Source organism: Bos mutus, chromosome 3 (genome assembly GCF_027580195.1).
Source record: "Bos mutus isolate GX-2022 chromosome 3, NWIPB_WYAK_1.1, whole genome shotgun sequence".
Taxonomy (NCBI): Eukaryota; Metazoa; Chordata; class Mammalia; order Artiodactyla; family Bovidae; genus Bos; species Bos mutus.
In genome coordinates this window covers 96,354,942-96,380,995 of record NC_091619.1, presented here as the reverse complement: position 1 = coordinate 96,380,995, position 26,054 = coordinate 96,354,942, and the positions used below count along the sequence as shown (strand labels likewise).

General features: G+C 55.7%; 1 protein-coding gene across 1 annotated transcript in view; it reads right to left on the bottom strand.

The window, feature by feature from the left end:
* Positions 1-1,178: 1,178 nt before the first annotated feature.
* The window catches only part of TRABD2B (TraB domain containing 2B), a 222,618-nt gene continuing 197,742 nt past the window's right edge, over positions 1,179-26,054 (bottom strand). Inside the window, 3 exon segments of the mRNA XM_070368096.1 lie at positions 1,179-6,504; positions 15,512-15,780; positions 19,263-19,360. Of these exon segments, the coding sequence (XP_070224197.1) occupies positions 6,285-6,504; positions 15,512-15,780; positions 19,263-19,360 (587 nt within the window). The 3' untranslated portion in view covers positions 1,179-6,284.

The window sequence follows — 26,054 nt, the reverse complement described above, 5'->3', positions numbered from 1 at the left end:
GCCACCGAGTCCCAGGGGCCACGCTTCTTTCCTGGTGGACCCTTACAGCATGGTCACCTTGTGCAGATCCTAGCCAGCTAACACTGTGATATCTGATATAAAAGCTCTATCATTTACCTGAAGTCTTGCCTCCCGTTCTTCTTCCTCCCCTCCTTCACTGACTGTGTCTTTCTTCCATGAGCACTCACTAGATGTCAAATCCTGGGCCTTGACAATATAGAGATGACCAACCACGGCGCCGGCCTCAGGAAGTCAAGGGGAAGGATAGCCACATGCAGGTCGTTTCTGCACAACCCAGGTGCATGGGAAATGGGGTGCTGTGGGGCCAGAGGGACAGAAGGGCTGATGTGGCTTGAGGATTAAGGGAAGCCTTGTGGAGCAGATCTTGCTGGAGCTGGGCTGTGCAGGATGTATAAGAGCAATGAATGAGGGGGAGAGATGCAGAAAGACAAGGAGCACCAGGGGAAAGTGTGTGCAAAGGCAGAGGATGGAGACAATTAGGGTGAGTTGAAAAAACACAGAGACAACCAGCAACCCTGCAGTGCTAGAAACCAGGAGGGGAATGGGTAAGATGTGAAGTTCATGCTGGGGACACGGGCAGGTTGAGGTTATCAGAGGCCTTGTGTGACCTTGACTTGTGTACTGGGAACAGTAAAGCCATGGATGAATTTGAAAAAGCCAGGGAGGTTTGTGGTCGTTGTTGTGGTTTATAGAGCTCAGTTGGGCTGCCGGGGTTGTAGGGGGTGGTGGGTGGAGAATGGGCCAGAGAGCACACAGCCCTAGTTGGCAGGGGAGAGTGAGGACACCTGGGCTAGGCTGGCGCCGGGGGAGGGAGAGAGGTGAGAGTGTGAATAAAGTTGAGTCAGTAGGTGCTGATGAGTGAGAAGTGAGCAAGGGGGCCCCACGGGTGAAGCCAGGTTCCAGGTTGATTGTTCAGATGAACAAAGCTGGAGAGGGCTCCGAGGACCCCACTTGGTGTGAAGTCTCTCAAGCCGCTGGGCCCCTGCCCAAACACCCTCCCAGAACCTGCCTGCATTTTTACATGGAAAATGGGCCCATGCCAGGCCCTCTGCACCACCGCCTCAGGTCCTGGCCCTCTGAGCAAAGGTGACTCCCCACACAGTCCCCCGCAGGAGGAGGGGGAGCCGTCGGCATGCAGAGACACCGTCACGTGGAAGTCATGATATCTTTTATTAATATATTATGCTACAAAAATATTCTTGGCAAAATAACATTAATAGCATCTTTCTTTGTCTTCTATTATATTCTTAAAGAACTCTTCAGGATAATTCACAGAGGTGAGAGGAAGAGGTGATTAAAAGCACAACATCAGGAATACCTTTCCAATACATTAAGATCTGAAGCTGTGTCACACAGTGAGAGTCGGGCCGGGATGTCCTGCAATCTCTCTGAGGCCCAGGAATGGGACAGGGGCTCTGGCTTCCCTTGCTCTGGGCTAGAACATCCCTTGACCAAGAGTCAGCCCCTGCCGCCCCAGCCACTAGGGGCCCAAGATGGCTGACAGCCCCGCCAGAAACTTCTTAGACTGAGAGTCTTATTCAAAAGTCCACTTTCCCGCAGTGGGACTTGGGATGGAGTGGCCCTTCAAGGCGCGCTACTCTGTCACCTTCCTTGCCTGCCACGTGCTCCTGATCCCACGGCAGCCCTCAGGTGCTGGGAGGAAAGCTGAGCACAGGGCTGCGGAGCGGGGAATGCCTCACCTTTGTGGAGCCCCAAGATTGCACATGGCATCTCCCAAGCAGGAAACAAAGTCTCCATTTGACAGATAAGGAGATGGAGGCTCAGAGAGGGGCGGGGACTTGCCCAAGGTCACTCAGCAAAGTGAAGGAGTATCTAGGCTATCTCTGGCAAGGAAAAGCCTACACTTGGAGAAAGAGCAGGGAGAGCTGAGAGGCTTCCTCAGTGGCTCATCAGTAAAGAGTCTGCCAGTAATGCAGGAGACTCAGGGGACGTGGGTTCGATCTCTGGGTCAGGAAGAGCCCCTGGAGGAGGAAATGGCAACCCACTCCAGTATTCCTGCCTGGAAAATCTCAGGGACAGACGAACCTGGCGGGCCACAGTCCAAAGGGTTGCAAAGAGCCAGACACGACTGAACACACACACACGAGGGAGAGCTTGGGGTGTGCTGATGCTCCTGGGAAAGGGCCAGGCAAGGCTCAGGCAGTTCTCAGGCCTCCCCTTTTCTCTCCCCCAGTGTTGGGGTGGGGGCAGGGAGGGAAGGAGTTCTGGGCTGGGAGCAGGGGCCTGGGTTCCGGTTCAGCCTTGCCCCACTGCCCAGAAGTCCCCCTGCCCCAGGGCAGCAGGCGAGCGTGCCAATTTGCGTCAGGCCTGGCTGGGCTGTTGAAGAATGGGGGTGGAGGGTTGGGGGAGTGAGGCTGGACTGATTTCTGAAACTTACTGGTTTAGAGAGCCAGCCCGGGTGATTGTTTTGGCTGCTTAGATGAATTTTTGGAAAAATAACAATGTTCAAAGAACCTGAGTATTAAAGAGCCAGGAGGGACCCTACCCCACTGCCTTGCCAAGACTTCCACTCTCCTACCACATCTCCAGCCAGTGGGCCCACTGCCCCTGCGCACACACCGCTCCTGACGGGACACTCACCGCTTCTAGGGACACCTGCCATCTCATGACAGCTTTGGCTTTGCGGAGACCCTTCCACCAGCACAACTCAGGTCTGCCTCTCTCCTTCCCTTCCTTCATTCACTCCTTTCTTCCTCCGTCCTTCTCTACACATCTCTTGGGTGGCATTTTTGTGTCCAGTGAGGACACAGGGATGAATTCACAAGACCTTGCCATTGAGGAGCTCACAGTATGATAGGGGAGCAGAGACACAGTCAGTGCAGAGGGCTTCCTGGAGGACGTGCTATCTGAGTTGCTCCTCAAAGGATGAGCAGTTAGGGGTAAAAGAAAGGCATTTCCAGGCCTGGGAAACAGCATGTGTGAAACAGCCTGTCCTGGGAAGGACAAATATGCTTCAGTCTGGCTACGCTTCATGGACTCCAGATCTTTGACTCTCAGAGCTGGTGGGGCCCTTGGTGGCCCTTTGCAGCTTCCTGCAGCTTCACTTGTACACACCTTCATGGTCCCTGCCTTCACAGGATTGCTGGTGCTCAGAACAGCCTGGAGGGAGATCAGGAGACAGGGCCATGCTGACCTGACCTAGAAAGCCCCTTGGTCATTCAGTCAGCTGTTCTGGCGGACAGGACCCAGGGCCACCAGGAACATGCTGGCTCTCAGTCCTTGATCTCCTCCACCTGCCTAAAAGTCAAAGTGAGAGTCCTAAGCCAAGGATTTAGGATCTTAACAATGCTCTCAGAGAAACAGGGGCATTTTGTGAGGAGAGGCACATATCATATGCCGGAAAAAAAATGTCAGCAGTGGTGGGTGGATTATTCTAAATCATGTGAGTGACTGCAGACGGAATGATGGTTCCCTGGCCTGGGAAGAGAGAATTCAAACGCTCCAGCTGTGCAGATTTCTGTCCATATGGCTCTGGTCTTTGGGGGTATAAGTCAGCAAGTTCTCTACTGCTTGCGGGGACTTGAGGGATGTAAGTTTCAAATCCTGGCCAGTGGGTGGTTCCTCAGGGACCAGTGGATGTGGGCTGCAGATGTCTAACTCACACTGGCTCCGGCTGTCCCGTCAGCATGTGTCTACCTGATCAGGCGGCCCATCCGTCTGCTGCCCATGTGGCTTTCTTTAAACACTTGAGTACTTGGTGGAGGGAGAGCTTGGGATCTCCCAACCTGCTCAGAGGAGGGATCTGGGGAAACTGCCTGTGGTCAGGGGCCTGGACAGAATGACCTGTAAAGTTCCTTCTAAGAACCTGGGATTGGGCTGCTTGTTGCCTCTTGACGATGAACTTCTCTAGGCCAAGAAAGGCAGCTAGATTTGGCCCCGGCGCAGAGCCTGGCACTGTGCGTGTTTGATAATCACACACTGCGTTAATTTACCTCTTTGGCCCCACGCCTGGCACAGATCTGGGCATGCGGTCAGGTGCTTGGACTATTTACCAAATGCTTCATCTTTAATTAACCTCGGGCTCCATCTCAATACATCTCATGCCACACTCTGCCCTGAACAGAGGGAAATCTGGCCTCTGTGTTTCTAATTCCTTTACACTTATCTCATCCAAATAGCACTCCGCGCCATCTATTTGATGTCCTACAGGCCTTCTGAGCCTGCTTAAAAGTCAGCTAAGCCCCTTCCGGCTCAGAAATAGGAAGTCACATTTCTGCCAAGGATAAATGGACTCCAGCCTTGGCCGGGGTCAAGTTCAGTTTACAGTGTGGTACCCACAGGGCTGGCTGGACCCTGTGAAGCAGAGCTCAGGGCTCCTGCCAGGTCTCAAGTTCAAACATATTCATTTGGGTCAGAACTGAAAAGAATTCAGCTGCCTGCCAAGACGCCCCTGGGACTTCTGACCATCCAATGAGTTGCCCAGAATTCTACTGTTTCAGACAGGAGGCAGCTGCCAAGCTGGGCACAATGGCACTGATGCTAATCAGGCCTGCTAGGGAAGCCCATGGTGTGGCGTCGCTGAGGAGCACTGAGCCAGCTAGGGGTCAGCAGACCTGCCCAGTTGTGCAGCCTTGGGAAAGTACCTCACCTCTCTGGGCCTATCTTCTCACTGTTCTTTTCTGTCAAATGAGGGCCCTTTACGCTCTTGCATTCCAGGACTCTGTAACTAATGAGCTGCCAGCCCAGTGAGGGTTCAGGGCTGGGATGTAGCCAACCTGGGCCCTCTGTCTTCTTGGCTGTCACCCTGGGGACAGAGGAGCTGGTCAGTTTCTCTGAGTCTCGGCGACCTGCCTTCCCCCGTTTGGCTGCTCTGTCTCTTCAGGCCTATCACAACTATCCTCCAGCCTCTCTGATTTGGCAGGAAAGCCTCTCATTGGCTCCAGGATAAGACAAGCTGGGGCATGGGACATGTGGCAGAGCCTGCTGCCAGAGCAGGCCAGGCTGGAGGGACCAATGATGACTGTAGCCAAGCGGTCTCTTTGGCTGCAGTAAGAAGCGTGTGCTGGCCCATTTGGGTGAGATCTGCCTCCCTTGGAACTTTCCTCTGCACAGAGAACCTGACAGACATGGTCTGAGAGACAAGCGTTGCTTCTGAGTCACCCTGATCTAGGGCCAGGTGCTGGCTGGGGCACACTGAACAAGTCTCTTTATCTCGAACAGGGGCTCAGTTTCCTCATCTGTGAAATGGGGACAATCACATCTCACAGAACTGGCGTGAGGATCCGTGATAAAGTGAGTGTGCAAAATGCCTGCCAGACTTTGAACTAATGGCAGCTCTCATTACGAGTATCATTACCATGGAATTCCTAGAGGCCCCGTCTCTAAAACTGCCCTTCTGTGCTCCTGTCCTTTGGCTCAGCTCACTCCATTTGGTCATGACTTCAGCAGCCTCTCCTGTAAGCCGAGATGGATTAATGATACCAGCCAGAACAGGGGGGTCTAGACTGACACCCCGGATCTCCCACTTGCTTTGTGACCTTGGGCAACCACCTTCTTCTCTTTGGTGAGTTTAACCATCTCAGTTTAACCATCTGTCACTTGGAGCTGGGGGGACCACCTCCCTCAGCACCAACAGCCCTTCCCCCACCCCAGTGCTTTGGTCGGAACACTTACCAAGAGTTCTGGAGGGCCAGTTCACAGACACTCAGGGTTTTCAAAATAGCAGCATTCTCTTTCCTAAAGTACCTTCCCAGCCCCAGGATGCATCCAGGGGAAGGAAGGACCGTCAGCATTCACATCTCTGGCTCCCAAGTCCAGTTTCACAAAAGCTAAGCCTGTCTGCCTGCCTCTCCCTCTGAGGACCCCACGGCGGGAGAAGCCAAACCAGCACGCTGGAGGACTCCACTGATCCAGAAGCTAGCCAGTTCAAAGCCACGGTCCCTGCAAGGTCGCAGTTGTCCTGGCAACCTGGGTTCACCTCCTGGGTTGGCGATGGGGCTAGTTATTAACATCGGCCACATAAAAATAGTTTTATCAGTAGAATAAATACATTTTTCTTTTTTAATATGGACACATATTTTACAAAAGAGCCCCATAGCACTATGGGAAATTAAGATCCTTCTACAAAAAAGAAGATGTAAGTCAGGTACAATAAAGCTCTAGTGTTTTAACGGATCCCATCTGGACTGCCCGAGAGGTGTTGAGCACCCCTGGAGGGTGGCAGGGGCAGTGGATGCGGCTGCAGACCTTCCCGTCGGTTTCTCTGGCTTCTTTTTCTGCTCCGGGCAGGCATGCGGCCGAGGTCAGGAGGGTCCGAGGGTGTGCAGCAGGAAGGAGGCTACTATGCTGGCAGCAATGGTGAGGAGTAGGCCCAGGGCAGCCGGGGAGCAGCTGGGCGCTGAGCTACTGGCGGGTGCTGGCTCTTCCTGCTGCTGGAGTGGGTCGGAGAGCTGGAAGAGGGGCTTGGCGGTCCCGGAGCTGTGCATGGTCTGGAAGGGCTGTGGGGGTGGCGAGGCTGTGGTGCTGGAGGGAGAAAGAGACATGGAATGTGGCACGGCCACTCAGTAGTCTTGTCCTGCGCTGTGATCTTAGAGTGCAGATCCAACATTTTGTTGAATCTGGGTTTTCTTCCCTCGTAAAATGGAGAAGGAAACAGAGGGCTCAGACGTGGAAAGTGAGCAGCCCAGAGCCACACAGCTAGCCTCCAGTGTGACCACTCAAGAGAACTGAGTCCCGGGCAGAAAGCAGTGAAGTGTTTTGGGGGAGATCCATCTGGAGTCACACTGTGGCAGGCAGTCCTCACACCTACGTACGCAGGGGGCCCCGGCTTCCTGCTGCCCTCCCCTCCCCAGTCTGAAGTAAACAGAAAAGAAATACACAAACAGCCGCCACGTACCACAGCCACTGCTAACTGAGCATCTACCGGGAGTCTGCACTTTACTACCAGCAGTATCTCTGGTCCTCAAAACAAATGTTCATCGGGTCTCACCGCCCCCCTTTCACCAGATGAGAAAACTGAGGCTCCACAAGGCCAGCTCAGAGGGAGTGGGGTGGCGCCTCTGGGGGCAGGAGCCCTGGTGACCTCACTCTGCATAGGTGATCCCTCATAAACTGATCAAAATAGAAGCCAGTTGGGGAGGTCACAGGTGAGGTTCCAGGCTCAAGAGAGCCCATGTGAAAGAGACATGGAAGGGCAGAGACAAGAGAGTGAGACAGAGAAATAAAAAGAGGTGAAGTACAGAAGGAATTGGCGGGCCAAGGCCAGCACTTGGTGGAATTGGGAAGTGGAGCGGAGGGCGGGGGGCCAGGACCAGGTTACTGGCTCAGGTCCTGGGGAGATAGGAAATTATGAAGAAAGAGAGGGGCAGAGAGCAAGGCAGGGACTTGGGAGGACACAGGACAAGGATGGAGGCATAACAAAGAGAGACCAAGAGGGAGAGGGTTCCGGATAAAGGAAAGGACTGGACCCCACAGGTGAGGGACCTACCCCTGCCCTGTGCAGCCCCAGGCAGCGGAAGGCAGATGGAGATGCAGGGGGAGGATCTGACAAGCTCCATCACCCCAGAAGGTCAAGGCTGGGAGGGAAAGGCCAGGGACATGCAGAGAGGCCCCAGCCTAGTGTGGAGCCAGGATGGCCTCGCAGAAGAGGTGACACTGTGAAGGCAGCGAGACCAGCTTGCTTATGGCTGAGGGCATCTCCAGTGGTGAGAAGAGTACTTACAAACTAAGGGCCCTGCTACAGTTGTGCCAGCATGCTGTTGTTATTTAGTCACCCAGTCGCATCCAGCTCTTTGCCACCCCATGGACTGTAGCACACCAGGCCTCCCTGTCCCTCACTATCTCCCAAAGTTTGCCCAAGTTCATGTCCATTGCATCAGTGATGCCATCCAGCCATCTCATCTTCTGACGCCCTCTTTTCCTTCTGCCCTCAATGTTTCCCAGCATCATTAGGACACTGCTAATCCTCAAGACAGCACTACGAAGCAGGCAAGACCATTATCCCGTTTTACTTGTGAAGAAACAGAGTCACAAAGAGGGTAAGCATTAATAACTCATTCCAGGACACACAGCAGGGACGGGATCTGAACTGGGCACCCAGTGGGTGCTCACTAGCAGCTGACAGCTCAGCAGGGAGCCTGCCCCTCTCTGGCTATCTGCAGAACAGGAAGCCTCCTCCCTGTAGAACACTGCCCACTCTCCAGTGCTTACCTGCTCTCCCTGATGGGCTGCTCATGCCCCAGATAAGCCAGGAGTCCCTGTGCCATCTTGGCTGTGTTCTCACATGCTGGGCATGAGACCCCAGCCACTGGCCACATCACTGTGGTGAGCCCTGTAACCATTACTGCTGCAGCCCAGCCTCATCTCTGTCCCAGCCTGACCCTCTCACCCACGCTGGCTTAGCCTCATTGGGGGGTGGGGGATGGGCAGAGGAGCCCAGGGGTTATAAGCACATCCTTGTCTGTACATGGATCGGGACTTCTGATCAGTGTGTGTACTCGGCAGTGAAGGGGCTTGTCACTCTCTGCCCTAACCCTCCATCTCAGCTCTACTCCCAGTCATGCTGTGGCTGCAGGAATCCACCACATCTTCTCACCCTGGACTCTACAGTTGTTACCTGTGTGCTCCTGTCTTTAGAAATTCCCAGAGACCTAATCAGGAGAGGAGGGTGCAAATGCTTGTTATGCACCATGGATGGCAGGAAGGTGTTTCTAGACAGAGACTCTGTGGGTGGCACAAGAAAGGGGGGGCAGATGGCTTCGAATGCCCCTTATGACCACCCCCCAAATCTGGCCTGTCCTGCCTCCCACCCCGTGCCAGCCTTCAGAGCACCTGAGACCTTTCGCATGATTTGGTGTGGGCTGACCTCACCTTCCCGGGCTCTCTCAGGAGTACTACCCTCCCCAGTCACATCTAACGTCACTGCCATTTTCTGACTCACCTTTGAAGGCCTGAGTCAATGTCCCCTCACCTGGAGACCTCTTTGATCTGTCCTCCAAGCCCCAAGACCCCTGGAAGAGTTGAAGCTCCTACGAAGCCTTTCATATTTCTCACTATTCACTGCCATTGGCACCTATTTCTGCACATGAGGCTTGAGTGGGTTTTGTACATGAGGCATTATGTACAAAGCAATGCCTGGTACCCTGGGACTGCCATATGGCATTGGCCGTTTTTAGCATGATTATGACGTTTGTGTCTTCATCTCTCTCACTGATAGCGTCCTCCACATATGGAGCACTTCCTGTATGCTGGCTGACCCTGTGCTCAATGCTGTACATGAATCATCTCATTATCCCCATTTCCAAGATGGGGAAACTGAGCCTGAAGATGTGCAATGGACTGTCTGCCTCCCCAGCCTCAGGTGGGCTGAGGTGCCATCCCTAAATGTGGAGATGGAGAGCCTGGGAGTAAGCATGGTGCTTCCTGTCGAGACCTCACATACCTGCGGATGGAGGCTTGCCAGGGTCAGAGAGGACGCCCCTGTGGTCTCAGCCCTGGGAGGGGATCTTGCCCATACCCAGGAGGGCCACTACCACAGCCCCTTCCCTCCCTTTCTTTTCTAGGGAAAAGTCCCTCCCAGCTGTTGCCCTATCTTTTCAGCTCAAGCAGCCAGGAAGGCTGGCCTCAGAAGGGAGGCTGAGCTGCTACCTGGGATGCCCAGAATGGGAACCAAGGCTGGCTGCAGCCAGCCCCAATGTAAGAAGGGAGACAAATAGAGATCTTGAAAACTATGTCTCACAAGGTGCCCAAAGGCATTTGCTTTCACACTTTGAAAACCAAAGATGCAAGCTCCCCCTTTGAGCCTGAGTAGGGGTTTTATATGTTTGGAAGGAGTCCCAGGGAAATGGAGTGAGGTTGCTGCGGGGGTCGCGGTGGACAGAAATCCTCTCCAGATGCCCCCACATCTTGGGCCCCCTCTAGAAAGCCCAGGCCCCAGTCCAGATCCCAGCCCTGCCCCAGGCTCATGCTGGGGAAAATCGTCTCATGGCAAAGCGGCCTCAAAGCCAAACCAAACACCCCGAGTGTTCCCAGGCTCTGCAGACGGCTGGCTCCAAGGCCTGGGTGTGCTCAGAGCTGACAGGGACCCCAGTGTGGGCAAGGACCCTCTGTCTGGGTTAAGAGCCCGAGGTCCCTGTCCCCTGCATGACTTTGGGCAAGTCCTGCCCTCGAGGCCTCAGTTTCCCTGTGTACAATGAAGGAGCAGAAACAGACCCTTGGCTTTAAAGTGTTTTCGAGCTGCAGAAGCCAGAAGTGGGATCACAGGCAGAAGCTGAAGGTATAATGCACAGGAACGCAGGGCTGGTGGCTGAGATGCGGCAGCTGGCTTCCCTGAGGCCCCACTGCGGGGCTTCCTGGAGTAGGGCCCCCATCCTGGCACTAGACGGTCCCTAAGAACCACCCAGGACTGGGTCTGGGGAGTCCTGGGGCTGTGGCTTTCTTGCAGTACAAGCAGATGGGCTCCTCAGAGGGCTCCAAGGAGACAAAATGGAGATGGAACTGGAGGCATGAGGGCCTGGCTGATGGGTGGCCCTGCTGGCTGGTGTGGCCCTCGCGATGTGGTCAGGCTGGAACCATCTGGGCAGACCGGGCAAATGCAGGCAGAGATCTAAAGTGACCGGTATGACCACAGCTCCCTGTCCTGATATCTAAGGCCCCTGCCAGCCTCCAGGCCCTTGGCCACAGGGCCTTCTCTGTCAGGACTGCCTTCACCTTCCTCTCAGCTTCCCTGGGTCACTTCACCCCTCAGCATCCCCGACCTTCCTCCCCTCACTGACTGGATTCCCTGCCAGGCACAGGCAGGCTGGCTGTGGCTGCAGGGCTCTTTCAGCTGCACCATAGCTGGGAGCAGCCCCTGCCTGGCTATGATCCAAGGCTCTTCCTGCTCTAGTTCCCACCAGCACTGGACGTGGGCTGGGCACCCTGCATGTGGCCATCACATTCTTGTTTAATTGTGTGCTGCTCACCCAGGGGCTCATTTAAGCCTGAGGTGCGCTGACGGCCCAGGAGCCATTTCCCACTGGGGGACAGGGCGGGTGGTGCCCTAGACCTGACTCTGAGAGTCAGCCACTGACCGGGGGACAGATGTTCCTGAGTGTCACCAGTGGCCTGATGCCAGCTCACCACTGTATAAGCACCATCTTTTTACTCTAAGCCTCAGAGCAAGGACGAGGAGGGTCTGGGGATGCTGCCCAAATTTATCTGTCCTCCCATCCACTGAGTGGTCTTGTTCTCTGATCAGATGGGGTCCTGGCATCATGAAGAGACGCTGAGCACCCCGTCTAGTCCCGGGAGACAGCCTGGCTATACTGTGAGAAAGCTGAGCTGGAGAACCTCAGGGCAGGCCGGCAGGCCAGTGGGAAGTGTGCAGAGCCCTCCCAGGGGCCCAGGGCAAGAGGACATAGTTCTCTCCTCCTCTGCGGGGCCTTGGGCCATCTGCTCAAACCTCGGGGGGAAACCGAGGCCCACGAGGCCAATGACCCCCTGCTTATGCGTGTCCTGCACCCCCACTCCTGTGTGGAGGCACCTGCAGGGCTCTGCGTCCACCACATACAGATGCCCACCTCTGTGCTTGGCTTCCGGCCATGCGCAGAGCTCGGGAAACGCTCTCTCCCCTGCACCTGCTCCCTCATGACTGTCCCAGCACCCTGCTCCTTCATTTATCCAACTCCCTGCCTCCCCCAACGCCCAAGCACACACACACACACCTGCGGCCCAGCGGTGGACTGGGGAACAGCAGAGCTGGTGTGACCTACAGAGGACAGCCAAGGCACTAACTGTGCAAAAGGAGAGACCTAGCACTGTCCCAGATCTGACCGACTGGGGCAGTGGCCTGCACAGAGCCTGCGTGGGAATCGACTCCGCCCTGACCTGCCCCCCTGCTGGTCATGCCACTGCCCTGCTGCCCCCGATCCGGCTGACAGACGCGGGGGGGTTCCCTGACAGCGCTCCACCATGGCTGCTCAACCATCTGCGGACATATGCCCCACCCCTTCCTCGGGTCCCCATAAATCATCCTGCCACGAGCCGCTGCTTCTCTAAACTTCCTTCATCGTGTTTACATCTGGGGTAATGAGGGGCGAGGGGAGGCCAGCCTGCTCCAGGTGGCGTCCTGGTCGGGCTCTTCAGCCCCCTCCTCACTCTTTCCCTGCTTCTCTGACTCATGCATGCGGTCAACAAACACTCCACGAGGCCTCTGGTGACCCGGAAAAGTCCAACCCAGCTCTGATCCCCAGGGCCTCCCAGCCTAGACGCAAGTGAGGAACTGCTGTCTGTGTGAGAGCATGCCAGGACAGGGGCACCCGAGGCACTCACGGTCGGTGCGGGTGGGGTGAGGAGGGGGGCTGTGAGAGCCAGGGCAGGGGGAAGCACAGGGAACACGATGTGGGGAGGAAGGGGAGGAAGAGGGAGACGCTTGCCAGGCAAGGACACAGGGGCGTCTGCGTGGTGCTGGACGACTGTGACTCTCAGCATCTGACAGACCTGGCTGCAGCTTCTGACTCCCTACCTGGCTTGAATCTTGAATATTCATTGGAAGGACTGAAGCTAAAACTCCAATACTTTGGCCACTTGATGTGAAGAGCCGACTTCATTAGAAAAGACCCTGATGCTGGGAAAGATTGAGGGCAGGAGGAGAAGGGGACGACAGAGGATGAGATGATTGGATGGCATCACTGACCCAATGGACATGAGTTTGAGCAATCTCCGGGAGATGGTGAAGTAGAGGGAAGCCTGGTGTTCTGCAGTCCATGGGATCACAAAGAGTCGGACATGATTGACCGACTTAACAACAACAACAGCAACGACAACCTGATTTGACACACGGTCTTGGGCAAGTTACCTGAGCTCACTGAGTCTCAGTTTCCTCCTTAGTCAAGTGAAGCTGACTTCTGGGACTCTTGACAGGACTGGGGGTCATGATGGATGTAAGCAGCTGGCACAGCAGGAGCTCAGCTCCACCTCAGAGGTCCACTCACACCCATCCCCCCTCAGAGAGCAAAGCAGGGACAAAGGTGGGGGTGGGCCATGCACAGTCTGCTGGGGGGCAGCACACAGCTCAGCCAGGACCGGGCCTCTGGGGTCCCACAGGAGGAGGGCAAAAGCTCTGCATCCAAGTGTACCCGGTGAGAGGTGGGGCGGCAAGGGAAAGCTCTGAGAATCTCAGACTGAGGAGGGCGCTGTGCTGGGGCGTGACTGGGGGCCAGAGACTCGGGAGGACCTCACTTCAGGATCATGGGTGGAAGATGAGGTCAGGGAGAGGGAACGGAGAGCAGAGGATGGAGCCAGTGGGGTTGACAACTGTTTTGTGCTCAGTCGTGTCTGACTGTGAGACCCCATGGACTGTAGCCCGCCAGGCTCCTCTATCCGTGGAATTCTCCAGGCAAGACTGGAGTGGGTTGCCATGCCCTCCTCCAGGGGATCTTCCCGACCCAGGAATCGAACCTGGGCCTCCTGCATTGCAGGCAGAGGGGGAAGCAAATTGAGAAAACCCTGAATGGAATGAACGCTCCAAGGAAAACAGTACTGTCAGAAGGGCTGCAATGGACTCCAGATCCCCTCCAGAAAGGTCTCCTCTGCTTCCTCCTGGAGAGTGGGAAATTTGGAAGCTCTACAAGGATGGGTAGGGTGAGACCTGGGCGTGGCGGGAGCTGGGCCCTTGCATCTAGGTCCTCGGGGACCTCAGCGCTGGCTTCCCTGTGATGCAGAGAAACTTGCAACACACAGGCTGCCGGTTGGTGGAACCCTCCTTCTCTAATCCAACCAGATGGAAGAAAGTTATCCAACCACAGTTTATCTATTGGGACTGAGAAGGGATCCCTCTAGTCAAAGAAAAGCTGTTTTCTTCTCCTGAAACCAGGCTCTGTATTCCAGAGAGACATTTTGTGGAAAGGAAACCGTTTGGAGTCATTTGCTGAAATTTACCTTTCAGACGTGTTTAGGAGCTGGGGGTCTGTGGCTGGAGTTGACAGTCCAGCCTCCCTGCTGTCACCCCAAGGGCCAGACCCACTGCTGGCCATGTCTGGTCACCTGGCAGGTTGATCGGGGCCCAGGGTGAATGGCCTGACTGGGGGGTTTCATGGGCTGCCAGCAGCTCCCTGGTGGCTTGCGAGCCCTCTCCAGGGCTGAGGAGCAGCTCTTGGTAACGCTGTGCTCTTGTTCCTGGTTTGAAGGAGGCAGGCCATGGCAGCACAGGAGCCAAATCTGTCGAGGCCAATATAGCTACAGCAGTGACCCCGCCTTGGGCAGGGCGGGCCTGTGGGACCCCTGAAGAAGCATGTTTCCCAGTAACCCAAGGCAGGCGCTCGGAAACCAATGTAGGCCCAAATGAGCAATGGACTCGACTCTTACTGGCTGGAAGGCTCTTTAAGACATTGCACAGGCTGCATATTAAGACTGTAGACTGGACTATGTCAGCTTTTTGTCTATGACTCAGAGACCTGGCTGAGGGAGGACCTTGAAGGGAATTCCTGTGCAACCCTGGACAAGCCCCCGCCCCAGGCCTTGGTTCACCATCGGTAAACTCAGAGTTGGATCCATGTTTCCCAAAGCTGCTCAGAAGACTCTGGTACATGTTCAACAAGCAGCTTTCCTGGTCCCTGTGCAGCATGTCCCCATAGATCAATCAGGTCCACAGTGGGGCCTGGGATATCATTTAACAAGTACCCAAGGAGATTCTATCTAGGGATGCTGAGGAAAACCCCAGGTAATGAACTTAGGGTCCGGGTGGAGACTCTGAGTCTCCAAGGGCCTGGTGCTGGGCACAACGTCCAGTGCTGGGCTACCACGGTGGGCAGGACTCTGCCCTCCCTGGCGGTCACTCCCTGGGACGTCCTGGCTGCTCTGGTGACACTGTTCACCAGATGTGGACATTTCTGCCCCCAAGTGGAATCTAGGGAGACCACTCAGTGCTGGGCCTGCTGGTGGAGGTTGGAAAGCAGTGCCTTGGTTACAGCAGGAGCTGTGAGCACAGACAGGCCAAGGGAGTGCTGCAGGGAGACACGGGCAGAGGACAGAGAAGGACGATTGCAGCACCCGCCAGCCCTGAACAAGGATATCACAAATCCCTCAGCCCCTCCTCAGAAGGAGCCTACGGCCATCACCTGCCATCTCTCTGACCTGCTGCAGAGGTGCTGGCCGCTCAGACCATTCAGAAGGCTCACAGCCTTCTGATGTTCCCAGCCTGTTCCATTTTCTCCTACTTTCACCTTCTGGCCCCTGGGACAAATGGAGTCTGCTGTGCACCCCAGGTGCCTCCAGGAAAGCTAAGGGCAAAGCAGAGTTTTGTCCACTGCACCTGAAGGGAGCTTCTATTCACTCACCTTTAACTGTGGGAAACTGACAAGTCAGGTGTGAGCATGCTCCACAAACCCTGCAGGATGAACAGGGGACGAGCCTATTCCGATCGAGCACCCACCCGCCACACTTCCTCAGAGCCGGCCTTGTGGATGACAGAGCGCGTCCGACCCTGGGTGGCTCTGAGGTAGGCTGGCCAGAGAGAGGCCCAGCTCCCGGCAGCCCCGCCCTCGAAGCTCACCTGTCCTCGATGCGCACCCAGAGGTCACTAAACTGCCGCGGCCGCTGGTGTTTGTTCTGCCGCTTGAGCCACTTTTTCTGCCGCCCAAACTCCTCCAGCTGGCTGAGGCTGTCGGGGAGCAGCAGGTGTGGGGACAGCGCTGGGTCCTCCTCCTCCGGTGGGGCGGTGGGGGGCGCCGAGGGGGCCGCGGGCACTGCAGCAGCTGGGGTCGCTGGGGCGGGGCTCGCCGAGGTCCCCGCGGGTGGAGGTGCAGGGCTCCGGCGACAGGGCTGGAAAGGGGCAATGGCAGGTGAGGCATGAGCGTTGGAGCCTGTCACTCACGTGTGACAGGGCACACAACTCAGTGGGCGGGTTGTCATGGCAGGAGAAGGTGCCAGGGTGCCCCGCTGAGAGGCACCCAGAAAACCATTGCCTGGTGTGAAGACAGAGAGCTTTGATTCCTTCTTTCATTTATTGACTCAATGTGTGAAAGTGAAAATTGCTCAGTCGTGTCCAACTCTTTGTGACCCCATGGACTATACAGTCCATGGAATTCTCCAGGCCAGAATCCTGGAGCGGGGTAGCTTTTTCCTTCTCCAGGGGATCTTCCCAACCTAGGGATCGAAGCCAGGTCTCCTGCATTGCAGGCAGATTCTTTACCAGCTGAGCCACAAGGGAAGCCCAATATTGATTCAACAAATGTTTATTAAGCATCTACTCTGCACCAGGAGCTTTCTAGGCAGTGTCAGTCTATTTACCAAAATAGGCAAAGGCTTTGCCTTCTTCGCGCTAATATTCCAAAGCAGGAGACAGAGAGGAAAACGTGCATGATGTCAGACAGTGACAATTGCTGAGGAGACAAATAAAGCAGTCACGAGGGACCGCGTGGGCCATGGGGAGGGGGCTGGCAGGGAGGACAGTTTGGTCCCCGTTGGTGACATTTGAGCCCAGACTAGTAGGAGTGAGCCCTGAGTGGGTATCTGGTTCCTTATCTGATCTTGGTCAAGGTCTTGTTCATTCAGCAGCTCTGGCTGAGGGGCCTGAGGCGAGCTGCCTAAATGTAATGTGCTGCACCTCAGTCTCCTGCTCTGAAAAATGGGGATATTACAGCCAGTGCCTCATAGCTGCATCACAATGATTTTGTGAGTTAATAAAGGCAAAGCACTCAGAAATGGTGCCTGGCAAATAGCGGCTGAAACATTCTAGTAATTAACATCCTTAAATATGAAATATTCACATTGCTGCTGTGTCATTTGTCTAACACGCGTCTCCTGAGCACCTTTTCAGGGTAGGCAGGACAGCTTGGAGCAGGTTAGAGCTCAAGCTGTCCTGGGCTCTAACGTGGGTTCACTCCCCGGCTCTGCACTGTCCAGACTCTGTGGCTAAGGGCAGGGACACAAGCGTCCAAGCAGCTGCTGGCTATAAGCGGAAGTTAGTACTACTCACTTCATAGGGTTGTCATGAGGATGAGAGAGATGAGGTCTTAACACAGTGCCCGGCACAGATCTGGCCTCTCTTTAATGTCACCCACAAGTGAATGGAGCTGGCTGCCGCAGGCACTGACGTGCAATTAAGCGTGTGGTGTGGAATCTATATTCCATACAGTGGAGCACAGATACCCTTTAGCCTGGAAACACCCTCCACTCCGCTCCCTTTTACTCTTTCCTCCCTGTGGTCTACATGGAATTCCTGCTGGGGACATCTGACCGTGGGGATGTCGGGCATGGTCCCAAGAATTGTAAAGGCGAGGTGGTGCCCAAGGGAGTCTGTCCCCCAACTCCATTCCCGCATGCATGAAAGGGGTGAGGGATTTCTCTCTCCTTGAAGGACAGAAGGCCATCAGCTCAGCCTGTCCTACCCCAGCCCCCACAGCAACCCCAGATTCCCAGGGTCCAGGAGATGCCGCAGCTGCTGGGGAGATAATTCAAAACAGGCAGACAAAAAGATGGATCCAGGAAGCACCTGTGGTCGATGATGGCTTTTATTGTTGGGGCCTCCTCGGCATCCCTGCCCCCTCACCCCACCCGCAGGATTTCAGCAGAGACTCAGGCTGAGAGCGGGCCAGGGTCCATGGGGGCATCCCCCCACTACTGCCTGGGCTCTGAGATGAATAAGAGCCGAGGCAGCATTGCTCAGCTGCCCTCACCCCTGCCCTGTTGGGACAGACACAATGAGCTTTGAGGTGAAGGTCCTTGGGGCCTGTGGGGAGGGGGAGCTTGAGGAGGGCCTTGTCCCTGAGGCTACCTTGGGTTCCTTACCCTTCAAGCACACGCCTACCCTTGACCCAGTACAGACTGATTTGTACTGGGCTCAAATAGTCAGGAAGAGCAATCTGGTCAGGCTGACTCAGAAGATAGAAAGGGGAGGAGTCCAAGGTTTGTAAGTTCCTCCAGAAGTGTCATGGAGACAGGAGGGCATTGGCCTGGAGCTGGGAGACCAGATGTTCCAGGCTCCAGGCCCATCTTTGCAGAGTGAAGAGCAAGGCTACAGTCATTTCCGAGCACCTCCCACCCCTGAGCCTCACCCCCAGCCCTTGAGGGAGTACAGGTTGTGGTGAAGACCTCAGGAAGTCCCTAGAGCCAGACTCCCATTGAAAGGAGCTCTGTGTCCTTCTGTAAGCGGCTTCACCTCTCTGGGCCTCAGGTGCCTCAATTTTAAGGTGGGGATGCTCATCGTTCCTGCCTCACGGGGTTGTCGTTAGGATTTGATAAGCTAAAAGCACTTAGAACCCAGTACACAGTGGGTAGTCAATAAATATTAGCAATGATTATTCAGGGTTTCCCAGATGGCACTAGTGGTAAAGAGCTGACCTGCCAATGCAGGAGACATAAGAGATGCGGGTTCGATCCCTGAGTCGGGAAGCTCCCCTGGAGGAGGGCATGGCAACCCACTCCAGTATTCTTGCCTGGAGAATCCCATGGACAGAGGAGCCTGGTTACAGTCCATTGGGTCTCAGAGAATCGGACACAACTGAAGCGACTTGGCACACACGCACACATGATTATTCAAGCTTCTTTTGGACTCTGGGTTCATCAGGCACAAGGGCCTAAATTGCTTGGTGAGGTGAGGAAGGCTCCTGCTCAGGTTGGCCTGGTTTGGGATTCTGTCATTGTCTTCCAGGGCCGCCCAGCATGCGCTGACACCTCTCCATGCCCAGCCTGTTGCTGGCACTGGGGACCACAGGTAAACCCAGCTGGCCTCTTCCCTTCGTTGGCTTCCAGCTTAGAGGGAGAAAGGAAACCCCACAGGAAGAGAGGATGGCCTCTATCTGGCTCTTTGGGCTGAGTGAGTGTGCCCTGGCAGGAAAGTCAGGGGTGAGAGACCTGGCCAAGAGACAGCAACAAGCAGGTATGTCAGAGGAGGTGATGAAGACAAGGTTTGGGTGGGGCTGAGACTCAGGGAAGAGGCCTGGCCACTGCCTGTTGTCACTACGGCCCCATCTCGATTCAAGGCCTGGGCATCCACCAGGTCTTCTATTCAAGAAGCCTGGGCATCCACTCAAGTCTTCTCAAGGCACCTCCACTCTTCCCTGCCATCCTGACCTCCTGCCAGATTAGACACCAGCCTCCTCCCGGTCTCCCCACCTCCAGCCTGGCCCCTACTCTTGGGTGCCTGGTGAAGGCTGGTCCCTAGGAGGCCCCAGAGGGAGACTCTGCCCTCCAGGCCTGAGCAGGAAGGCAGGGTATGGCCCTCCGTGCAGCACGTGGTCAGGCATGGCCTTCTGGACCAGCAGCAGTGGGCCAGCCAGTCCCCCGCCCCCAGAGGCCCTGGCTGCTTACCTATGGATGGTCTGCCCTGCGGGCGTGTGCTCCACCTCCAGCCCTGCCTGCCGAAGGACATCGATGACTGTGTTGTTCCCCAGAAAGTGACCTGGAACACAAGAGACAAAGTGGGCTCAGCCACATACCAGGTCACCGGTGATTGGAGAGAGCCCCAGGCCGACGGCCTAGGCCAAAGCCAAGGGCCAGACTCCCTGAAAGGCAGTGTGGTGTAGCTGGAAGATGGGCCAGTGCCACCCTGCCTGGATCCAAACCCCGGCTCTGTTGCTCATCCGTTGTACCGCCCTGTGCCTCAGTTTTCCCATCTGTAAAGTGGTAACGATTGTACTAGCAGCCTCGAGTGTTGTTGTAAGGACTCCAGGAACACTGGTTGGCATGCAGTAAAGGCTCACTGTGTTTCCTGTTTCATCACTGTCCCCCACACCATCGAGCTGACCCCAGCTGTGGACTGTCCAGGCAGGGACAGCTTCCAGGAGTCACACAGGGACCAGCTCTGAGAAAACATCCTCCAATAGGCCTCAAGGTCCAACAGGTTTACGGCTCATCTTTGTCAGGTCCACCAGCAACTCAAGTCTCCCTCCCTAGCAGGGAGATGGAGGCGGGGTTCTGTGTGTGCATGTCTGTCTCCTCACTAGACTCCAAGAGGCAAGGACCACGTGGCCACTGCCCCACACATGCTCAGCACGCGTTGTCTGGATCTAAGACTTTGAAGATTCGTTTGTTCACCATCTATCCAATATTTATGGATCACACACTGTGACCCAGGCCCTGGGGTGGTCCCTGAAGACTCACTGAGGTGTAAGATTCTGGGGAAGGAGAAAGTAGTAGGATTCTGTGTGTTGGGAGACAGGCTTCCCAGGTGGCAATAGTGGAAAGGAACCCACCTCCCGGTGCAGGAGACGGCAGAGAGATGGGTTCAATCCCTGGGTCAGGAAGACTCCCTTAAGGAGGGCATGGCAACCCACTCCAGTATTCTTGCCTGGAGAATTCCATGGACAGAGGAGCCTGGTGGGCTACGGTCCATAAGGTCTCAAAGAGTTGGACATGACTGAGGCGACTTAGCACTCACTCGTGTGTTGGAAGGGGAGGGGGCTGGTCTCCATCTCACCTGCACCCCCTAACCATTCATCCGACAGACTTTTATGACACCCTTGCTGTGACCAGCCCCGGAGCAGACCCTGAGAACACAGAAGTGAATCATTTGACCCACCGCCCCAGATGAGACCAGGTTTGGCCCTCGGGCGGGATGCAGGTTTGAGATCCGGGAATACGGTGGAGGCTCTCCCAGGTTCCAGTTAGGGAGGCCCCTCGAGAGGCCAGTCCCTGCTGGGAGTTGGCCCCTCCTCCGAGCTGGTCCTCAGTCTCCCCACTGTTCAATGTAGGCAGAGAGGTGGTGGCCCTGCAGCCTCCCAGCCCGAGTCCTGCCTGCAGCCCCTCACCCGTGGGTACTTCGCTCCTCTCCTGCTCATCATTCACCCCAGAACCTGAGGGGAAATTCTTGCACTCTCACTCTAATTGCCTGTGATGGATGGTGACAGGTGGGAAGCTGGGAGGTCAGCATGTTGACAGCCCCAGGGAGATCCAGGGAGCAAGCACAGGAGGTGGACAGGCTGCTGGGAAACGGAGGGAGGGAGGTTGGGACTGCATAGTAGCTGGATGGGGAAGTGGGGCGGTGAACCCAGAAGCACCCCCACCAGCCAGGCCTATACACCTCTGGGCTGGCTTCAAGATGCCCCAGCAAGCCCCCCACCTGACAGTCTCCCTCTCTGTGACCTGCCACAGTCCCTGACATCCCACCTCTGGGTCACTGTGAACCACAGGTCTGGGAATGACCTGTGTCTTTGATGGAACCCCCCACACTTACTCTGGGGCCCTGGGCAAGCCCCTTACACCTGGACACTCTCAGGGTCTCTGTGGACAGGGAGGGACTGGGCTGCACCACATGCTCCCCTGGCTGCCACGCTCACGGGGACTCCAGAGACCCTTATGAAATTGTGCTCTCCCTCCCTCCTCCTCTCCCTCCTCTTCTCTACTTATTCATTGCATTTATCTGACAAACACCGAGTGAGTGCATATCCAGAGCTGGATGGTGGTGAACAGGTAGGGACCTGTTCAAGGCACTCATGGTCTTGAGAATCAAGGTCTTTTGATCCAGGGTATGCATGATGCTAAGGGAAGCACAGGAGGTGGTGCGGGCACTCAGGAGGCCTCTAATTCAACCTGGGGGCAGGGCAGACTTCCTGGAGGAGGCATCGCTAGCTGAGGGATGGGATCAGAGTTAGCTAGGTGAGGATGAGAGTGGGGCAGCGGCAGGCAGGGGTAAGGGCATGTGCAAAGGCTAGGAGGTCAGTGAGGCTCATCTGACCCAGTGAGCCCTGACCCAGTGTTAGGGTGGAACACAGAGGATTCTGCCAAGGCTGTGAGTCTCCCCTATGTGATCCCAGGCAATCGGCTGCCACCTGCCTCAGTTTCCCTGTATGTCAGATGGGCCTGGGTCCCTGTGGCTGCCTTCTAAGGGAGGCTATAATAAAGTCCTAAGAGGCAGGAGGAGTGAACATCCTTTGGAAAAGCCCAGCGTGCACCTTTGAGCAAGGGACTGAGCCAGTCCTGGGCTGGGGCCACCGAGTTGACACCACCCTTGCCTGCCCCCACTCGTGATTGGGCTGGAGGGGCACCCGGTGCGGCAGCCTCCAGCGCATAGGCTGTAGGAACTCCCTACCCGCAGCTCTCGGAATCCACTCTTGGCAGCAAAGGCCATTCCTTCCCTGCGTCCATGGAGACCCATTAAAGACAGGGGCCTCTGGGCCCCGCAGTGGTCCACACAGAAGACGCCAAGAGCCACAGGGAAAACAGGGCACCCCAGGCTGCATCGGAGCAGGTGGCCGTGTGGCCGCTCTGAAAGGAGCATTCCTGGAGCTGATGGAGGGGGCATTCAGAGGGGCCCAAGCCTTGTGGGACACTGGCTGGGTCCTGAGCACTGCCTGGCAACATTTCAGTGTCTGGTCTGTGTCCTGTCTGCTCCCTCAGCCTCAGTAGCTCCAGACCCTTACTGTGCATGGTGAGACCCCAAACAGAAGACTTCAGATACTTTGAGAAGTAGGAAGCAATCAGCAATTTTTTTTTCGAATTCCTATAAGCCTTATGGGCCTTCATCTCCTTCCCTCCAGGGCGGGGGGTGTCTGCCCCCTGCAAGGGGCAGCTCCTGCAGGAGGCCCCCTCCTATGGGGTTCCTGCCCCAGGACTGTCCAGCGGAAGCCCTCACTTCTGACCCCGGGTTCCCATCGCCACTCCCTTCCTCGCCCTCTTTGAGGCTTGGTGTCGCAGGACACCACAGCACTGTTCTGTCCTGTTTTCTTCATAGCTCTCACTGCTTCCTCTCTGTCCCCTTAGTGGGTTCCTCTTTCCCTTGCCTGATAAATGTGGGTGCCCCTGTGAACGCCGTCCACGGCCTTCTTTTCTTCTCACTCTATTCACAATCCAGGGAATGTGAATCCATCCATTCATATGGTTTCAGTGACCACAGTGCTGTCACTGAGATGTCCCTGACCACAGCTGCTATTCAGGACCCGCTGTCCTAGCCCGGACCCATTTGTCCAGTGGCCTCCTGAGCATCTCCCACCCAACTTCCCCAGAGCCTCACCCTCCCCTCCTGGGTGTGTCTCAGCTGAGCTCTGCTACCCTTGTCAGATGGATGCATCTTTGCTCTTCCTTCTCTCTCCTCATCCTCATACCATCAGTCACCAGAGTTCCCCAAATCCCTCTGAACCGTGCTCAACCCTGGCCCAGGTCACCACCAAATTCTGCCAGAATCACTGCATGTAGCATCCTCCCCACTCTCTCCAGTTCACTCTCTTCACCGCGGCTGGAATGAGCTCCCCACACCTCAGAGCTGCCTCTGTCAGAACGAGTTCCCAACAAGCCCCTGGAGTGGAGACCAAGAGCTTTGAGAAGGCGAGGGACCGTGCCTGATCTATCTTTGTCCCCAAGGCTAAGATCAAATCTGGCACATGGTGGTGGCTTCATGAATGTCTGCTGAATGAATGAATAACAGGATCTGTTAGTCCATATCCTTTCCATGATCTCATCTTATCTCCAGGAGACCTGAGCTCGAGGATCCCCTCCCCTTGTAACCCTGCCCCGACCCCTTGGTGATGCTCCCCACAGAGCCTGGGAGCTTGGCTCAGAACAGCCCCAGCCAGGTCCTGGGGCATGCTGTCCCAGGGGTTGGCAGACAGGGTTTGGGCTTGCCTCCAAGGTCACAAATCCTGAAAAAGGCACCACACCCATTCTGGAACCTGTAGGGAAGGTGTGGAAAGTTTCCAAAAGGGCCCCTCGGTGTCGGAACTTAGCCTGCTCAGCTTGCCCAGGCTCCCGGGGTCTCCTGGCCACCGCTCAGCAGCTCCTTCCAGCACTGACAGCTGCTCTCTGGCCAGCTCTCTGCAGGAAGGCACATCCCATTTCATTTACTGAGGCTGCGTGAACCAGAAGAGGAGGGCGGAGAGGGAGTGGGACACACAGAGCCACTGAGGCAGAGTGAGGGAGAGGGACACACGGAGAGAGGCAGAGAAAGGAGAAACACTCAAGACAGACAGGGGAGGGGGAGAGCTCCAGAACACAAGGAGACAGAGAGGAGAAGAGATGAGGTGACAGGGGCTGGGATGCAGGCTACACCTGAGACCCAGAGACCACAGTAGGGAGAGAAGGAAAAGCAGAGATGCCATGACAGCAAGAAAGATATACAAAGAGGGAGAGAAGGGAGAAAGAGATGAGAAGCAAAGGAGAATCCAGCAATGAAAACAAAGGGCATGAAGGAGAGACTGACACTGAGGGCATCAGGGAAGGCTTCCTGGAGGAAGAGCCCTGGAAGGGGAGGATTCAAACAGATATACGGGCTTGGGCAGGAGGGACAGGCAAGAGAAGGAACAAGGGCCTGGAGGAGGATTATAGGTTTGACAAACGGTGGGCTGGCTTGGTGCGTATGTCCCCTGACCCCACAAGCCAGAGCATCACTTAAAAGACATCATATACAGTCAGGGAAGGGGTTTGGCTCTGAATAGGCAGAGCTCCACAACATTTTAGTGCAGAGACAGTTTCCCCTTCTTCCAGGCATAAGCAGGCCTACGCCAGGGCACAAAGCTCAGTGAACGGAGCATAGGCTGGGCTGAGTCCCTATCCCGGGTTTCCCTGGTGGCTCAGTGGCAAAGAACCCTCCTGCCAATGAGGGGGAGACTCGGGTTCGATCCCTGGGTCAGGAAGATCCCCTGGAGAAGGAACTGGCAACTCAGTCTAGCATTCTTGCCTGGAAGAGTCCCAGGGACAGAGGAGCCTGGTAGGCTACAGTCCATGGGGTTGCAAAGAGTGGGACAAGACTTAGTGACTAAACAACAAGTCCCTACCCATCAGCTGGGCAGTCTGACAGCTCCCATTAGTCCTCTGAGACAAAAGAAAGGGTAGGACAGAGCTAATAATCCTGTCCGGAGGTTAGGACAGACCACCTGGCTCAACGGTCAACCAGCTCTGTGATCTCAGACAGTTGCCTTCCCTTCTCTAAGTCTCAGTTTTCCTGCAAAGGAATCTCCCATGATAGAATCTTCATGATTCTATCTTGTGATTACTTGAACATAACCTCCTCCTCAGTGAGTCTCTTGGGCCACAATAATTTTCAAACATTAATTCATTTCACCTTTGCAGCAGCCTTTCCAGGTACCCCCAGTTTACAGATGAGGGAACTGGACCTCAGCGAGTAGACAAGGCCTGCTCAAGATCACACAGCCAGCAAAGGCAAAGCTTGGACTTCCATCCAGAGATGTCCTAGCTCGCTGCATGGGCTGTACACCCACTCTGAAGTGCCGGTGGCTACAAGGGATCCCGAGCTCATGTTTTGGGGGCAGGGCATCATCAGAAACATGTGTCCCTTGCTGGGATCACCAGATCGGAGAGGAAAGTGTGTGAGTGTTCAGTGCAAAGAATATTCCAATTAACAGGGTAATTTTAAGACAGTGTTGGGGGGCCCGGCGGAGGGGAAGAGGGGGAACCAGATGTTCCCACAAAGGCTCCAGAGTAACATGGGCTCCCCTCGGCCAGCACATGTTTTCTCTCCAGTGAGTCCAACGGGTTTCCAATTTTCTCTTCCTAGAAGAGGGAGTCCAAGCCCATATTTATGTTCTGTCTGAAATTAATGCAAGGGGAACTTTTAAGTGCTAATCTCGCTGCCAGGATCAGTTGCTGGGTATCAAGCAATGGCAGTGTTTGTTTTCCTGAGGAAGTGTGGCAGGAGGGCTAGACGGATGAACCTGGGGGTGGACGGACGATGAGGGATACCCTGGGGCTTCGAATCTCCGAAGGAGGGTCCACCTGAGAAACTGGCAGCGCTGAGCTTTCCTTCTCCAGCTCTACTGGCCAGGAAGGGCTGGACTGGGGCCTTGTCAGTTCTGTGAGGACGGAGATGATGTCTCCCTGCACCCAGTTTTGTGCCAGGAGCTGAGGCACACGGTCCCCACCCTGGAGGGCATCACAGTGCAGAGGGGAGACGGGCGCACAAACAATTGCAGGACAGAGTGAGCCAGGCGGCGGCGGAGGGGTGCCAGGGGCTACGGGGCTGAAGAGGAAGGGACAGGATGCAGCCTGGGGGAGGGGCCGGCCTCCTCCTTGGGCCCCCCTCTCGTCCCATGGTGAGGATGCAAGCCTGGGGTTTTCTGACGAACCTGTACCCTAAGGGCCTGAAGCCTCAGGGGTACCTAAAGGAAACCCTGTTCTCCTAGAATGCACCCCAGGAGAGCACCCTG